This window comes from Chiloscyllium plagiosum, unplaced genomic scaffold (genome assembly GCF_037043375.1).
Source record: "Chiloscyllium plagiosum isolate Xiang-an unplaced genomic scaffold, Cpla_swu_hap1 HiC_scaffold_19, whole genome shotgun sequence".
NCBI classification, from domain to species: domain Eukaryota; kingdom Metazoa; phylum Chordata; class Chondrichthyes; order Orectolobiformes; family Hemiscylliidae; genus Chiloscyllium; species Chiloscyllium plagiosum.
In genome coordinates, this window is record NW_028270157.1 from 61,403,637 (window position 1) to 61,422,264 (window position 18,628).

Consider the following 18,628-nt stretch of genomic DNA (forward strand, 5'->3'; position numbering starts at 1 on the left):
AATGACCAATGCCTCATCTGTTGGCCTGGAAGATTTGGGACATTTCTGGCCAGAGGGCTGAAGCATTGCGGAGAGCATTTGGCCCAGACTCAGAGTCGCCATCCTTGGCTGCAACATCTGCATGGTTGGAGATCATCGGCTTTGGGGAACTAGAGGGACCTGGCACCTCTGGGCTATTCTGGGAGGATCTTTTCTACCTGGAGAGTTTGAGGAAGGTCAGGAAACAAGTGCAGAAAGATTTGGACAGTAACCAGGGTTATAGATGCCCTTAACCGTCACTTAATATATTTAAATCTCAGACCTGCCAATCCCACAGGGGTTTTCTGTATTTTGTTCAGGTTGAATAGGGAAGTCAGAGGATTGTAACGAGCATCGTAACGTTCTACCAATTGCAAACTTGCCACATATAGGTAGAGTTTTCCCTTTTGGTATGGAAGTGGAACCTTTGTTCTCAGATATTATATATAGTATACACGGTGAAGAAAATTAGCACAAGGTGAAGAAAATTAGCACAAAAAAAGGGAGCAAGTTGTTGCTATGTTTTTGTTCAAAAATGTGAAGATCTGTGAAACGTACCCTTAAAAACATAATTGCAGTAATTTATAGATAATGTGATACCATTTTGTTCTGGATATATTGTCCCAACCGAAGGAAGTTCCCATTCCATTCAATTGTAGCTGGTGGGGAGCAAGTTGAAAAGGGTAAAGAGAGGGACTAAAGTGAGAGATGAGAGACTGAACTGAAAAGAGTTGGAGAGTGAGCGAGAGAGACATGTGTGAAAGACGTGTATGAAAAGGAGAGTGTGAGAGTAAACAAGAGGCACAGATTAGCACTGCTAGTGGTTATCACTGCTGCCTCACAGTGCCAGAGACCTGGGTTCAATTCCAGCCTCAGGCGAGCATCTGTGTGGAGTTTGCACGTTCTCCCCGTGTCTGCGTGGGTTTCCTCCGGGTGCTCCGGTTTCCTCCCACAGTCCAAAAATGTGCAGGTTAGGTGAATTGGACGTGTTAAATTGCCCGTAGTGTTAGGTGCAGGGGTAATTGTAGGGGAATGGGTCTGGGTGGGTGTGCTTCGGTGGGTCAGTGTGGACTTGTTGGGCTGAATGGCTTGTTTCCACACTGTAAGTAATCTAATCTAATCTAAAAAAAAGTAATTTTCAGCAAGTGGTGATAGTGAGCCTACTCCAAAAGAAAACACAAACTATCAGCCAAGCCACGAAACTGAATGTATTAAAATATCTTGATGATGGAGTTCTATCACCTACAATGGAACAATGATTTTATCAATGATTTCACTCAAAGTGCAAAGGTTCATCTTTGAGTGCTTTCAGAGTGCGATGGTTTGAAAGCAGCATAATGAAGATAAGATGAATGGCCAAAAGTCTTTTCTTTCAGGTAGGTGAGTCCAAAGCTAGAGAGCATAGGTTTAAGGTGTGAGGGGAAAGATTTAAAAGGGACCTGAGGGAGGGACAACTTTCTCATGCAGAAGGTGGTGCGTGTATGGAATGAGATGCCTCCTAGTGGAGGCTGATACAATTACAACATTTAAAAGGCATCTGGATGGGTACATGACTAGGAAGGATTTAGAGGGATATGGGCCAAATGCTGGCAAAAGGGGTTGGGCTAATTGAGGATATCTCTTCGGCATCGACGAGTTGGACTGAAGGATCTGTTTCCATAAAGAATAGCTCTGTCTCTATGACTCTAAGAACACAGAAGGACTTTTGACTTCTGGGCTTGAAGACAAGATACCTTTTTATTTTGGTCATCCAGCACAGGTCCAGTAGCCTGTCCGCAGATTTGTGTGGGGTGGGAAAGTTCACAACCAGTCGTGCATGGTTCAAGAGGCATTCCTATCTCCACACCATGGAAGCAAATTCTGGTGATGCAAAAGCAGCTAATAAATTCCTTGCCCCGTGGACTGAGTCACCCAGAGTCAATAAAAGAGGTTACTCAGTGAAACAGCATTTTTTTTAGTGCTGATCAGACAGGGCTTTTCTGGAAATGTATGTCGCAGCGGACGTGCATTATAATATGCTGCCAGAATTTAAAGTTGCCAAAGATCCTGACCCTAGTCGACAATAAAGTTTTTAGGTTAAATGCTTAATGATTTACCATTCAGAGAAGGGGCAGGCATTGACCGGTTATTCCCATGAACCTCAGCACAGCAATTGGCCTTCATTTAAAGTGTGGATGAGGAGAATACTCCTTCAAGAATGATTGCCTCTGTATGCCATCCTTGCCTGGAGAGCATTTTGTGCTAAAGATAATTTCACCTTTTGAGACATTAACCATCTTGGATAATTGCCCATGTCATTAACTTTGATAATTTCTTTGTCTGCCACCCAACCTGGCTTCATTGATTCTGTCTGTGAATCATTGAGCAACTGATGCAATTCAGTAATGGAGGAGCAATACAAGACTTACCACCTACACCATACCCTCTCCCAACTCTAGGCTGTCACTGATGACAATGCACCATCATCAATTCAGGGAATTTTGGGCATGGCTACAATATCCTCAAGGGCATCAGCAATATCACGGATTAATATGAGACAAAGTTCTGGCCTTGGGCCACAACATCCCCCACAAACGACTCAGACACGAGTGTGTCAGTGTCAAAGGAGAATTTCACAAAGCTGTCATTAGGTTAGATTCCCTACAGTGTGGAAGCAGGCCCTTCAGCCCAACAAGTCCACACCGACCCTCTGAAGAGTAACCCACCCAGACCCATTTCCCTCTGACTAATGCAACTAACACTATGGGCAATTTAGCATGGCCAATTCACCTAATCCGTACATCTTTGGATTGTGGGAGGAAACCGGAGCACCCGGAGGAAACCCACACAGACACTGGGAGAATGTGCAAATTCCACACACAGTCGCCCGAGGCTGGAATCAAACCTGGGTGGCTGGTGCTGTGAGGCAGCAGTGCTAACCACTGAGCCACTGCGCCGTTATTTCCAAAAAAGTGAGGTCTTCACCTATCTTGTGGGAAGATGGCTTTGATCAAGTGGATGAGGTAATTTGCTAGCATCCCATGAAGAGAATTGTCACAAAGATCCCGACACCTGCTTTAACATTGATTTCTATAGGAAGCAATTTTGTGTTTAAAGTTGTCAAAGTGTGACCCACATTTTCCAATGGCCAGTCGTTATTCCAGTTTAGATCAGAGTGGCACGTGGAGACCCTGTGAAAATGTCCATCATAGCAGACTCTGCAGGAATTGCCTGGGAATGAAAGATTGTCCTGTGCAATTATCCTATGTATGTAGCCCTCCGAAAGATCCATTTGAGATTCCGATGGAATGAAGTAAAAAGTTACTCAGGAAGACAAAGACTAATTAATGTAAAGTCTAACTCCCAAGTAACAAGTCATTTGATTCCATATTTAGCTCTCACAACTACACGTCGCCCCCCAGACCCTTTACATCCCTGTTTCTCTACAGGATCCAGTAAGTTTCACTCTCCAAATCCCCCCATCCCAGTTTGCATTCCCTGACAGTTCTGCACCAGGAGAGAATGGAAAATGTGAAGCAGCCCGGATGGGAATCTCCTATCAGAGATGTGGAGCTCTCCTCTTTCATAAGAAAAGGACAGAGGCAGTCTGCATGAGATTGCTTCTCCTCAGGTAATCCAACCACATTTGGCACATCTTTTAATTGAGATGGAGTTGATTTAGAAGATTAGCCATGTTATTTTGAGTGTCCTAGCGGGCTCATAGGACCCTTTAGTCATTTCCTGTTCTTGTGTTCCATGTATGTAATGTCTGTGAAGCATCTTTTTAAAATCTTGGTTACATTCTTTCTTTGGGTGGATTTGATAATACAGATCCAGATTCAGTTTTAACAGTATTTTGAGGTTTAATTTTTTTCCAATGAAAAGATTGCTTGCCAACCTTGTATAAATCAGTGCTATTCCCTCATGTCCATGAGTCTAGTCTCATCTGTTATCCAGCTCTCCCTGTACTTCTGTTCAGACTGTCTTCCTTTCATGAACATCACAATTTTTATTAGTACAGCTGAAGCCTATTAAATGGAGGTGAAATCAATGGTCCCATATTAGATCACTTCCATTAAATGCAGAGGCTAAACAAGTTCATCTGCTGTGAAGATTTATGTGTTGGACTCGTGTGTATGTGTGTATCTTATTGTTAAATTCTTTTAAGAAAAGGTTTCACTTGGGAATTAATTGTAATGAAAGTGGGGGAGAAGAAATTCCCTAATATAAAACAATATTCTCATTAACCTCTGTGAAACTGCACACCTGGCATAGTCAGTCTTTACACAAAATGTTTCCAGAGTATTTTTGTCAGCTAGAATCAAAACTCTCCCATTTTAAAACAACAGGGAAACTAATCGTAGCACCCTCTGCCTGTTTAAAGTAACTTCTGCTGATTTCTGATTCTGCGTAGGAGGTATATCCTGAATTCTCTGGTGCAGGAGGACCCCAGTTGGGAGGTGTTGAACTGTAGAGCTCCCTTTCAAGATTATACTCTCATTAAACCTGCAAAAGGTTGTTTTTCCAATTTCCAGCCATTACCTTTGATTGGAATAGCTCCACGCCAGATGCTTTACTGTAACAAATTAGAAACTGTACAATCACTGAACCTGGCATCTCGTAAAATGATGGCGGGAACCCAAAGCTGGAAGAAATTTCCTTTAGTTACATCCCAGAAGCACATATGGAAGCAATGAAGTCAACTTGCTTGGATGAGTTTTGCCTGTGGGAGATCAGAAAATTGAACACATTCTTCTCTTTCAAGTCTACTCAACCCACGGGACAAATTTTGGGATTTGTGTCTAGTGTTTTTGTTTCCTGGGCAACTTCACACATTAACTTGGGTAATTGCTGACAGAAATGTGGAATTTTCCGAAGCTGTTTAGTGCAGCAGCGATGAGCGGTAGGGAAGGGTAACGACCACGTTAACCATGCATAATTTATGATGCGTTAATTGTTGCCACATATCACATTCCAGAATGGCAGCTCTCTGGCACGGGTCATATTTGAAGCAATCCAATTTCTCTAATTTTTAATGATCTCTGAACCTTGTTATGGTCAATGGAACGTAAATCCTGTCAGACTCCTGTTCCACGTAACATCACATCAATCCCAGAAATCATAAATCTCTGTTTTACAAAAAAAATCAATAACTAGGTGCATTTGAAAGCACAGTGTTTAATAAGCAACCGACAGACAAAATCTGTAACTAATGTGATGATAATTAACTATAAGAGCATTTCTGCTTGGCTGACTTTGTAAACTTTGAGTTGTGCGTTTATTCATTCTCTTTGACCCCAAATACAGGTACAGCTATATTTTTCATGCCTGCCAGAAGACAAGATCCCTTATGTCAACAGTCCTGGAGAGAAGCACAGAATTAAGCAGCTCCTGTACCAGCTACCACCCCATGATAATGAGGTAATAAAACTCATGTTTAAAAAGACACAAGTTTTAATTGTGCATACCACATAGAGAGGAACCTTGATTATCCAAACAGCACAGGCGGGGATATTTTTGTTCGGATAATCGAATGTTCGGATAATCGCATGCCGGATAACACAGTTTAGCCACGCATCGGGGCCTCGTGATCTTGTTCGGATAATCTGAAATATGGATAATCGAGGTTCCTCTGTATTTGGCATTCATAGAGATTGATAAGGAATAAAATCGCTTTCTCTCCTCTTTTTACCTCTCATTGATTTAACCAGAATTTTATGTAAAGTGTTTAAAGTTGTCACAGGAATGTTATTTAGTCTCCAACCCACAACAAGTGTGTCAGTAAACTTTGAATTATTTATTTATTTGTCCTGAAGCAAACATTCCTTGTGCTTTTACTCGTGAGCATTCCCTTCCTCTCATTTACATTTGTTGTATTTCGCCTCCTTTTCTTACCACTGGTCACTTTTACGCTGTTTGCTGTCATGTTGTAACTGTTCTCATGTGCTTAAAATTCCAAACATTATTACAGGCACAGAGGGGCAGACAGACTGCACTGCAGCAGCGAAATTATGGGACTTGAAGGAGGCATTGTGTTCCTGTGAACATGTTGTCAGAAAGGAGTGCCCTTTCTTGAATAAATAAGCTGGGGCTCATGTTTTAATCCAGCTTGCAATTCACAATTACAAAAGGCTTTGTAGTAAAACAGATATGTGCTTTCTGGCCAGGGGTTTAAGTTGTAAAGGGCTGCTAACAATTATCCCTTTCTATTTAAAGTCCATCTTCTTTAAATCATTTAAGCGTCATTTGGTTGGAGCTCTTTTGCCTTTTTTTAAATCCCAGCTCTTGTCTAGCTGCCTGTTGTCCCAGCTAATATTCTGAAAAGGGCATTCACACCTCACATCTCCCTTTAGTCAGAAGCTGCTGTTGGATTAAGATCAGGGCATAAATTCTCCATTCAATCCACCTAGAATTTCTAAGTAGGCATTAGTAACCTGATCTGCTAAGTGTAAGAAGCACCTTAGTATTATTCATACTGTATAAATTTTGGAAGAATTGTCACAACATGCCTTTTGTGTACGGAACTATAAAAACACACAATTAATCGGAAAGTACAGATGAGGTAGGATTTCCACTAGATACTTTTGTGTTAGTGATGTGAACAATAGTGGAAAGATCTCCTCTCTGTCCACAGTCTCCATTTAACGAATGATTTGAGTGAGAGTTGTGATCAGAGGATATTTTCTTGCGAGGTTGAAATACTTAGCACAAATGAAAGTGGGAGCACGGTGGTCAGTGGTTAACACTGCTGCCTCATAGAACTAGGGACGCGGGTTCCATTCCAGCCTCGGGTGACTGGAGTTAGCACGCTCTCCCCGTGTCTGTGGGTTTCCTCCAGGTGCTCCGGTTTCCGCCCACAATCTAAAGATGTGCAGGTTAGGTGGATTGGCCATGCTACTTGCCCCTAGTGTCCAGGGATGTATAGGTTAGGTGGATTAGCCATGGGAGGTGCAGGGTTACAGGATAGGGTGGATCTGGGTGCGATGCTCTTCAGAAGATTGGTGCGGATTCAATGGGGCAAATGGCCTGCTTCCAACTTGGGATTCTATGAAACCCTGTAATAATAGCAACTTTTATTTCAAAAATAAAATTGTCAATTTTTCACAATTGTAATTGTACATTCCTATTTCTGCTATAGCAAACTTATCACATAACTCGGCGAAAGTGAGGACTGCAGATGCTGGAGATCAGAGTCGAGAGTGTGGTGTTGGAAAAGCACAGCAGGTCAGGCAGCATCCAAGGAGCAGGAGAGTCGATGTTTCGGGAAAAAGCCCTTTATCAGCAGTGCATTCCTGATGAAGGGCTTTTGCCTGAAGCATTGACTCTCCTGCTCCTCGGATGCTGCCTTACCTGCTGTGCTTTTCCAGCACCACACTCTTGACTCCAATCACAACTCCTTCAGATTTCCTCTAGTCTTGTGCTGTCATGTGATTCCAATGCCCTTGTTTCCTGTGTCTAACTGAGCCACACCTCCTGCATGAAATTAGCTTTAGGCAATGTTGGTTGGCAGGTTTGTGGACTGTTTTGGAAGGAATTAGAGTCAAACCTACTCCTGTCATTCCTGGACCACACTTCACCAATTGTCCACAGCATACGGGTCAGAATTGGAACCCTGCTTGCTGTGGTTTTCCTTTCCAGCCCAGGACGCTGAGACCAATTGTAGTGCCTCTGCAGTAAACCATCTGGGAGCAGTTGACTTACCGCAGACTGGGGATTGAAGGTGGAATCTCTGCAGCAGTTAACTCCCACACCAAGTTTTCACGACTGGAAGGTGAACAAGGGAGTTTAACAATAAACGGATTGAATAGCTGAAGGACTTGTCTTGATTGACCACCAGTATGGAATGCTGGAGATGACCCCATTGAGCCCTCTTCGTCCTGCCAGTAGTTCAGTTGAGAGTGCCGAGTGGAATTGGAGCACTTTAACACACAAAATTTGAGAGTCATCTGCAGACCTTTATGTACATTTCATAATTTACAATTCAGAGTCACACTCTAGTACATTCACGAAAAGCGTGCCTTTGCTCCATGTTTTGGCTGCAGGAGAGAAAATTTAAAAGCTAGAGGCTAGATAATCCTGAACCAGGCAGTTTCCTCGGGACAGTGGTCACCTCACCTCAGTAGTGGCCTCCATTGGAATTGCACCCACACTCTCAATATGTGTGAGCAGATTTTTATTCCCAATCTGTTGGCAAGCCTGTTTCGAAATGAGGTGAATTTTTATTTTGAACTGTCTATTACACGTGAAACCAAAGTGTTCATTTCCTTGGTTGTGCATGATCTTGTCACCAGTACGAATGTTGCTTGACCTTGTATTTTTTGCAACTGATGTCAGGATTGAGTCTGCTATCACTGTCTGTTCACCAAGCCCTGTTGCATCTGAGTTACATTAGATGTGGATTCGTGAACTGACCCAACTGGGGTATACTGCTCATTAACTATCTCAACACTTAGGTTTTGTGAAAATCTTTATGGATTTTTGCAGGCTGAACTCTCCAGTGAAAATAAAAGTGGGAACCATTTTCCCAGGCCTATTTAGTTGCACGTTTCCACCTTGTTGACCGTACTGAACAAATTTCTTGCGTTAACATAACTAATCTGAATGGATTCTATCTTGTGTTTGAATTCTGCTGTGAGTCTAGGAAGCCCATGAAATGTTCCACTGATGTTTTAGTGACCCATTGTTCCATGACTGGCAGTTTCTTGAATTTACTTAATTTGACTCCTCTTGTCAGTTAGAGTCATAGAGGTTTACAACGTTGAAACAAGTCCTTTGGACTAACTTGTCCATGCCACCCAGTTTTCACAATTAATCTAGTCCCATTTGCCTATCGTTGGTCCATGTCCCTCCATACCTATCCCATCCTTGTACCTGTCCAAATTTTTCTTCAATGACAAAATTGTTCTTGCCTCCACCACTACCTCTCGCAGCCTGTCCCAGATACTCACCACCTGGACCTTGTTGTGTCTCTTCCCTCCCACATTAAACCTATGCCTTATAGTTTTAGACTCCCCTACCATGAGGAAAAGCTGTTGGCTATCTACTTATGTATGCCTCTCATGGTTTTATAGACCGTTACAAGATCACCCCTCGGTCTCCTATGCTCCAGGGAAAAAAGTCACAACCAGTCTAGCCTCTCCTTATAACTCAAACCTTCCAGTCCAGGTAGCATCCCATTAAATGTTTTCTGCACTCTTTCTAGTTTAAGATTCAGTTCAAAGAAGCATTCCTGTTCAAGAGTGGAAATTGTTGATTGTGCAGTATTTGTACTTGACACCCAATATGTTGCAAGATTGCTTATAGCATAGATTTAATCTTAAGTGCTTCCTGGACAATGTAGTTGCACTGCTCCAGGCTATAGAAATGTTTCTCCAATCAAGGTACACTCTTTGATGTATAGTGACCCACGCTTCTGTATCAAGCTTAACATTTGTGAGATGCCTATTGATATAAATCTTTACTTGCCAAAATAATTGGGCAGGATCATTTATTTCTCCTCAAGTACCTTTTGTCTTTTCATCTAGTGTTGGTTGTTCAGTCTTATGAACTTCGTTATTGGAGTAACTTTTAGTCATCTTGTTGCTCTAGAACTGTGTCCTGCCTCATCACATTTTCTGAAAGTGGTCTATTGATTTACAGATAAAGCATTTTTTAATAGTTGGGCACTTCTCAGTTATGAAATACCCACATTGATTTTTAATATCTAGTGTCTGTCCTTGTTTCTAAACTGGCACCTTGTCTGTGTATTTAGGGGTTTTATCTGTTAAGAACTGAATGGATTATGCTGACTCTTAAGTTTGACCTTCGCATGTCAGGATTGATTTGCGCCGTTCCTATACTTCTGCTTCACTCACTATTTGAAATGGCTTCTTTTGCTTATAATAAATCTGACAAAGATGCAATTCCAATATCAATTCTGTCTCCTAGGCATTCTGGTTTTCATGCTCCATAGTCATACTTACCACTAATCTGTGTCATCATTTCAAGAAATTAACTACAGATTCCCCTTAATGCTGAATTCTTCTCTTAAATCTCACTCTTTCAAGAATTTCATTTGTACTTAGGTTACATAAATTGCCAAAGGTTTGCAGAACTTGATCAAAAACATGTGTTACTTTTCCGGTAAGCTTTAACAATGTTAACTATTGTCCCAATCAAACACAAAAGTGCACTTGTGTTTTCTGAAAAATCTTGTATATTATGAATCTTACAACTTCGTATCTAACTTGGAAGCAATTCTCTGTCTTAAAATGATGACCAATTCTGTATTCTATTTGTACCATCTCTGAAATTAAACCTTCTTGGCAACATTATTGCTGCTGCCATGTTTTCCTCGTGTGATGATTTCTTTCTCTTGCTTTAATGGCTTTTAATTCCAGCACATAGCACTACTGTACTAGAGGCTTTTCCTGCATTTCTGAACTTAACGTGGATGATTCCTTTTTCATAATTTCTCTGAATAAATCCCATTAATAAATGATTCCTGTTTCCTGACCTGTTTTACTGAATGAATCTTACTACCTGTGGTTTGAATAACGAATCCCATTCTATTTAACCATTTTCCCTGGATGAGTCCTATTGTATGCAGTTTAAACAAATGCTTCTAGCTGCTATCATGGTCTAATTAATGGATCTCTTGCCTTTAGTGCAGCTCCTAACTTTCTTCTTTCATTATCCTTTGTCTGCTGAAGTTTCTAATTTGCCCTATTGTCACGGTAGTTCTGGCTCTGTGATATTCGTCATTCTGTGACCTTGTTTCCTGTTATTTCTGTGGCCCTTGATTTCCCTTATTGTAGTTATCCTTCATAATGTCTGTTTACAATGGCAATAATGCTCTATCTCAAGTATTTCAGTCTGGGAGCTACACCCTTTCTTCTAATATTTTCCTTATCTGGCAGGGATTTCGACTTACTCTCTCAGAACATAGAGTGTCCAATCACTCTCCAAACGAACCTAGATTCGGGACAACGTCTACAGATTGGTGGTGTGTGATACAATCTGTAACTACCTTCGTGCCAGTAGAGTTCTAACTGCAGTGAATTCCTAGCTCACACTCATGTGTTACCAGATCTAATATGCTTTTGACTATCGTATGTAGATTTTGCCTTTTTGAACTTCACCATGTGGTCCTCTTCTGCGGGGTTCTTAAATGTTCAGCCCTTTCAGCTGTTACCTAGCTATTTTTAAGCAGCCTTCTTTAAATGCTGGGTCCAAGGAATCTTTAGATCTCCACAACTGCTAGTCTTTTGTAGACTGCAAGTAAACTGTGTCTGCACATCATAATCCACACCACGGCTCATAGTGGGATTAGATCCATCTGATACAGATGGATTTTACTTTACTAGATATATTTGCAAAATACATTTGCTGCCAACGTCCTTTTTCCATGGCCATCCGCTGTTCATGATTTACAAAAGGATTTGGAAGGAAACATAGCTGGTCTAATCAGTAAACTCGCAGACGATGTAAAGATTGGTGGAGTTGCAGTTAGTGAGGAGAATACAGCAGGATGTAGATCAGTTGGAGACATGGGCAGAAAAATGGCAGTTGGAGTATAATCCAGGCAGATGTGACGTGATACATTTTGGATGGACAGGTGGAAATTGTACAGTGAATGGCAGAACCCTTAGGAGTATTGATATACAGAGAGATCTGTGTGCACAGGTCCACAGATCACTGAAGGTGGCAACACAGGTAGATTTTTTAAAAAAGGCCTATGGCATGCTTGCCTTTATTGGAAGGGGCATTGAGTATAAGGGTAGACAAGATGTGCTGCAGCTTTATAGAACTGTAGTTAGCCTACACATGAAATATTGCATGCAGTTCTGGTCACCATACTACCAGAAGGATGTGGATGCTCTGGAGAAGATACAGAAAAGGTTTATCAGGATGTTGCCTGGTATGGGGGATTTTTAGCTATGAAGTAAGGTTGGATAGACTGGGTTTGTTTTCACAGGAATGTAGGAGGTTGAGGGGCAACCTGATAGAAATTTCTAAGATTGTGAGTGGCATGGATAGAGTGGACAGTACGAGGCTTTTTCCCAGGGTGGAGGGGTCAGTTACTCAGGGACACCGGTTCAAGCTGCGAGAGGGAAAAGTTTAAAAGAGATGTGCGAAGCAAGGTTTTCACCCAAAGGGTGCTGAGTGCGTGGAACACACTGCCCGAGGAGGTGGTGGGAGCAGACATAGCCGCAGCATTCAAGAAGCACCTGGACAAATACATGAATAGCAAGAGAATAGAGGTGTAATTGAAGACCATTTTAGTATGGAAGGGCAAAATGTGGCGGCGCAGGCTTGGAGGGGCTGAAGGGCCTGTTCCTGTGCTGGATTGTGCTTTGTTCTTCATGAAGTAGAGGGCAACCACCTGACAGTCTCATGAGAAGAAGCTCTTGACTTAAAGAAGACATAGATTATTGCATGATAGCAATTAGTTACAAGTTATACTGGTATGTAAGGCAATATTATCGACACCTCAACAATCAGTCTTAGTCCCTGCCCTGCAACATCATTGTATTGAGCATTAAGAACTCCTCAACACAACACTTTCAGACCCTTCTACAACGCACACTTGGTAAAATTGGAGGCAAGAACATAACAAACGTGTGGTGTGCTGTTGACATACTGGTATGAAAAACACAGAAAAGCCTTGCAACGTTGCGTAAGTCAAGTAAAATCTAAAAATTTGGAATATGGATTAACTATGAATGGCAAAAATATAAGAATGGTTGTAGTTAGGAACACAAGGGAAGAATCCAGTGTGAACATTGACATGGATTGTGTCACACTGCAATTACCAAATAAGTTTGTCTGTTTTTTAGACCAAATGATGATAGAGATGGCAATTGTGATACAGTGCTTTGAAGAAGGGATAAGACAGTCAAAGTAATTTTGTGAAAATGAAGGACATGTTAACATAAGAAAACTGAAGCCCGTAACAAGAAAAATAGTCAGACGATGCTATATTCTAACTATTTACCTGTGAGCTTTGGATTCCTGGATAACAAGTAAAGAAAAGAGAAACCTTTTGAATTGTGGATGCTAAGATGTATGCTGAAACTTTCACAAATAAGACCATAAAGACAACTGAAGAGATATTTGAAACTACACGGGGGGAAAAAAAAACTGACATCTAGAAAAGAAAATGCCAGTATTTTGACCATTTGTTCAAAGCTGAAAATCAATAAAGATCTCTTCTCAAGGTCAAACTGGAGGGGAGAAGAAAGCGGGCTTAACCTCGATGTGGTTGGATGCTGGATGTCATAGAGGAATTGCAGATGAGCTACAGTGGAAATATGATGATGGTTTAAAGACTTGACAAGAATGGCACCCCATGCCAACAGATCTCCTGGCTGGAGTAGCTACAAACAGCAGCAACACTCAAGTCTAGATCATTGAGAAATATGTCAAGAAATGCAGTGTCCATGATGCTAACTCCTGGGAACCTGACTATAAGGCTCCAGTGTGAGAAAACAACCATTCACAACTCTCCTTTATTTCTGGTCACTTAGCCAATTATGTACTCATGCCGCTACTATCTCTTTGCAGTCCCTGGGCTTTGACTTTGCTGACAAGCCTTTCATGGAGCGGTTTATCAAATAGCTTTTGCAATCCATGTAGATTGCATCACCAGCATTATCCTTATCTCCCCTCTCCATTACTTCTTCAGAAAGCTCAAGCAAATTATTTAGATAAAGCTTGCCTTTAATGCAATCTTTGCTGTATTTCCTTAATCAATATACATTTGTCTCAATGTTTGTTAATTGGACAATGATCGGTTCATCTGCAATTAATATGGACCCACTGGGGGCCGGTCTATTACGACGTTTAAGTGCTTCAGAACTGGTTTAATTGATGCAGGTTTTAAGTTACTTGTCTATATTTTTTAGGTGCGTTATTGTCAATCTCTGAGTGAGGAAGAAAGGAAAGAATTGCAGCTCTTCAGTGCTCAGAGGAAGAAAGATGCACTGGGAAGAGGAACTATCAAACAGCTACCAAGAGTTCAAACGCACACCGCTTGTGATCAGGTACAAGGGAGCAATAATCAAACAAGCAGCATATTCTGTTCCTTTGAAATCAGTTATTTATGATGGGTATGGTTCTAACCAATACAGGTGATCATTGTGAACCACCTAACATTACGTTCACAGGCATTTCAATCTCAAAGGCTTAACACCTGATCACAATCTAGGAAGGGATATCTGGTCGGCATGGACAGGTTGGACCGAAGGGTCTGTTTCCATGCTGTACATCTCTATGACTCTATAAGGGTTGAGAGGGATTTGGGCCAAATGCTGGTAAATGTGACTAGATTAATTTAGGATATCATGGATGAAGAGTCTGTTTCCATGCTGTACAACTTTATGACTATGACTATAATCTTATCCTCATCTGACATCCATGTAGCCATGGATCACTAGAAAATTGTAATGCTTTTACCATTACTAAATTAGATATATTTTGGTCTTTATACTGGTTTTACCAATTAATTTACATGGGAAAAGTGATTAACTAAAATTGTAATATGTTACCAATCAAAATAACTTTATTATCTCATCATATTGCAGCAACTAAGGGTTATTACCAGGATTCATTCCCAATAGGATTGATCATACTTGCCTTCTCTTTATGCTTCGCTTCTTCCACCTGGCACTGGGGGCAGGAGGTGGTCTAGCCATAATGTCATTAGATTAAGAATCCTGTGGCCCACATAGCGCTCTGTGGATATGGGTTCAAATGCAACAGTTGGTGAAATTTCAATTCATTTCATCGAAAGCTAGTTTCAGTAAAGAGGCCATGAAGTGACATAAAAACTCATCTGGTTCAACTGGGAATTCTGCCATCCTAACTGGGTCTGGCCTACATGTGATTTCAGACTCTCAGCAATGATGTTGACTCTGAAATAACTGAGCGAGTTGTTAAGTTCAAAGGCAATTAGGGCTGGGTAACAAATGCAGTCCTGTTCTGCCCACACACCTTCCATGGAAACGTATAAAGGAAGCTGACTTAGTAGCTGGGTCACGTGATTTCAGCTGAAATGCTACAACAGTGTCCCTGAATTAAGAAGTTATTGGCCAAGCAGTAATTAAAATAGGTTTTCAAGTGTTTCCATATTCCAATAGGACAGCATGGTAGTGGAAATCTGATGAGAACAAAATTAGCTCACCTACAATGATCCCTCAGGATAACACAAGGTACCAAACTGCACCTTCAAATCTGTAAATCAGTTTCCCAGCAAAGAGGGAACGAGCTCATTCTCTACCTTGTTCCTGCCTGTTTGACTTACTCTTTTTCCCAACTGTATCAGTCTCAGAAAAGGGGATAAATTGTTTAAAAGAAAACGTAATTGCTGGGTTTACTGCTGGAAGCATATTAAATGAGAGCAACCTGCTTAATTTTCACTTGCATGGGGAAAATACAGAGAGTTATATGTATCATGCAATCCCAACTGCGATAATTGACTATTATTCCTTTGAAACAACAACAGTTTATTAAGAAGCCCATAGACACATTTAGATGAATTAATGAGGGACTTAAAAACAAATTGGGGAATAGGCATTTCCCATCCTGTTGTGCTGTTTTATACCACCTGTCTCTCCCAAACTTCACAGAATGAGCCATTTTATGTACCTGTAGGAGCTTTGAATCCCGTTGAAAACCAGGAAAGAATTAGGTGTGTGGTTAAACCTTGCAAGCTGCAGATCTGAAGAATAGTTTTGGGGCCCTGTGCTTTAAAGATGGTTAGTTTTGGCATGAAACCTTGTGATGTTCGTAAACACCTGAGTGGTGACTACATCTCTTGTTGAAGTGGCTGTGATAACAGAATAATGGTTTCAACAATTCTGATAAGCCTGCAGATTTGACTGTGGACAAGTCATGGTCTATGTTTACTTTGGACCACGAGTTAGTGTTCATTCTCACCTTAGTTCCACAATAGGTTTTCTGAGGTAATTGAACCTGTGTCAGTGTATTGTTACAGGAGCAGGAATGTGAGTGCAGGTTTTATTTTACACTCTCAATGCCCCACACCTGACTTCCAACCTCTCGATTGTGCCTTCCAGTGTAAGGAGAAGATAAAAGGAGGTGAGGTCGCAATATTCGCCTCCAGAGCTGGTTCTGCTGTTTGCTGGCACCCAGCATGCTTTATCTGCTCAACCTGCCAGGAGCTTCTCGTTGACCTCATCTACTTTTACCAAGACAGGAAAATCCACTGTGGCAGGCATCACGCTGAACTTCTGAAACCCCGCTGCTCTGCCTGTGACGAGGTGAGATAAGGTGTATGTGAATTAATTACTGAATTAACAGTGTACGGCACGCTGACTGACCTTAGAAGTTGTCTTCTTTCTTTAATGATTGGGAGATGCAATATGGAATATTTAAAGTGGAGCGCTGTCACAGCATTTGGGAAAGAGACCAATTTACATTTGTATAGCACCTTTCCTCAAGTACAGCCATTTTCCAAGGTAATGTCACCATAGTCCCACCAGACTGTAGGGGCTGCTGCCTCATCTAAGAGGGATGACTGGTGGTGGTTTAACCTGAGGGTCATCGCACCTTAGATGATGTGAAGGGCTGGGACAGAGAGGCCTTCATGGTTATCTCGGTCGGTGGTGCTGGCATCGCAAACCAGCCAACTGAATTATGATTGTGATAGGGGACTGTCTAGTTAGATGACAGATAGACGATTCTGCAGCTGACAGCAAGACATCAGAATGGCGTGTTGCCTCCCTGGTGCTAGGATCATGGATATCTCGGAGAGGGTGCAGAATATTCTCAAAGGGAAGTGGGACCACCAAGAGGCTGTTGTACTCATTGGAATTAACGACACAGGAAGTGCAAAGGATGAGATTCTGAAGGGAGAATATGGAGAGTTGGGCAAGAATTCAAAAAGGAGGTCCTTGAGAACATTAATATCTGGATTACTGCCAGTGCCACGAGCTGGTGGAATAGGAGGATAGAGCAAATGAATGCGCAGCTGAGGATCTGGTGCAGGGGAGAAGAATTCACATTTTTGCATCACTAGAATCTCTTCTGGGGTTGAAGTGACCTGTACAATAAGGATGGATTGCACCTGAATTGGAAGGAGACTAATATACTGATGGGTAGATTTGCTAGAGGTGTTCGGGAGGATTTAACTAATAAGGATCTGAGTTATAGGGAGAGAATGGGCAAGCTAGGATATTTTTCTTTAGAGCGTAAGAGTGTGTGGGGAGGGGGGCGAATCTTATAGAAGTGTATAAGATTGTGAGAGGCATGAATAGGGTGAATGCACTAAGTCATTTTCCCAGAGTTGAGAATCGAGGACTAGCAGGCATCAGTTTAACGTTAGAGGGGAAAGAATAAAAGAGAACTAGAGGGACAACTTTTATTTTACACATAGGATGGTCTGCATATGGAATGAGCTGCCAGCGGAGGTGGTTAAGGCAGGTACATTAACAACATTTAAAAGGCGATTGAACAAAAACATGGGTAAGAAAGGTTTAGAAGGATATGGGCAGGGAAGTGGGGTTAGTGAGGATGGACATTTTGATCAGCTTGGGCCAAGAGCCTGTCTCCATGCTGTAGGACTCTATGACTCTCAGACAACTGGCTTTGTGGAAGGGTTGCTCGACCTGAAACGCTAACTCAGATTTCTCTCCACAAATGCTGCCAGACTTGCTGAGTTTTTCCAGCAATTTCTGTTTTGTTTCCGATTTGCAGCATCCGCAGTCCTTTCAGTTTTTATTAGAAGAGAAGGGAATGTCGCTGGTCAGGGCCAAACATTCCTTGCTCAGCCAATCCTAGAGGTGGGGAATTGGGTGGTGGGGAACGAAAATTGATGTTTTATCTCACTCTGTGAAAAGTTGTTGGCATAGATTGACTGTGTCATTAACCAATAACAAGGAAGAGACTCCCTCGTTCACAGCCATGTGACAGTCCAAAGTGTCTTGCAGTCAAAGCCATACATGTTGAGTTGAGTACAGTCACTGTTGTACTGTCGGAAAGGCAGCTATTTGCACCCACACAGGTATGTGATAACGATGAAGTAATCTTTATCCAATGAAGAGCCCTATCAGACTTGAAATGGTAACTGCTTTTCTCTCCACAGGTGCCCTCAGAACCCCTGAGTCTCTCCAGCACTTTCTGTTTCTATTTCAAATCTTCAGCATCTGTAGTACTTTGCTTCTATTTTGTATCAGTTTTACGATCTTGATTGCGAGGGTAAATATTGCCAGGAGGCAGAGGCAATTCTCCCATCCCTTTGCTTCAGAATTTTAACTGAGAGAACAGTCAGGGCCTCTGATCAACATCTCATTTGAAGGACAGTGTAGCACCCACTCAGTACTATTCTTATGTTCTGCTCAAGTCTTGAAATTCTGATCAAACATGGAGGCAAGGAAGTAGCCAACTGAGCCATGGCTAACATGTGGTGAGGGTACTGCATTGCAACTAGCAGAATTAATTGTCAACAGCATATCAACACAAGAGGCTACACAAATTCAAGCACTGTTTAACCTTCTTCAGTGGTTAAACAGTGGTGGAGAAACGCTGGTGGGGAGAGTGGAAATGGTTGGGGACTAATTTCACTGGAACAATCCCAGCAACTTGCAGAACCTAATGTAATAAAACACCACAAACACAGTGTTATTGAAGA

The 18,628-nt window shown here is 41.7% G+C and overlaps 1 protein-coding gene across 9 annotated transcripts in view; it reads left to right on the forward strand.

Moving 5' to 3' along the window:
* prickle1b (prickle homolog 1b) overlaps window positions 1-18,628 on the forward strand; it is a 148,923-nt gene that overhangs the window by 123,124 nt on the left and 7,171 nt on the right. For all 9 annotated transcript variants that reach the window (XM_087997443.1, XM_043709076.2, XM_087997442.1 and 6 more), the window contains 3 exons: window positions 5,305-5,418; window positions 13,884-14,021; window positions 16,056-16,259. In XM_087997443.1, the coding sequence (XP_087853569.1) occupies window positions 5,305-5,418; window positions 13,884-14,021; window positions 16,056-16,259 (456 nt within the window). The remainder of the gene's footprint in view (window positions 1-5,304; window positions 5,419-13,883; window positions 14,022-16,055; window positions 16,260-18,628) is intronic.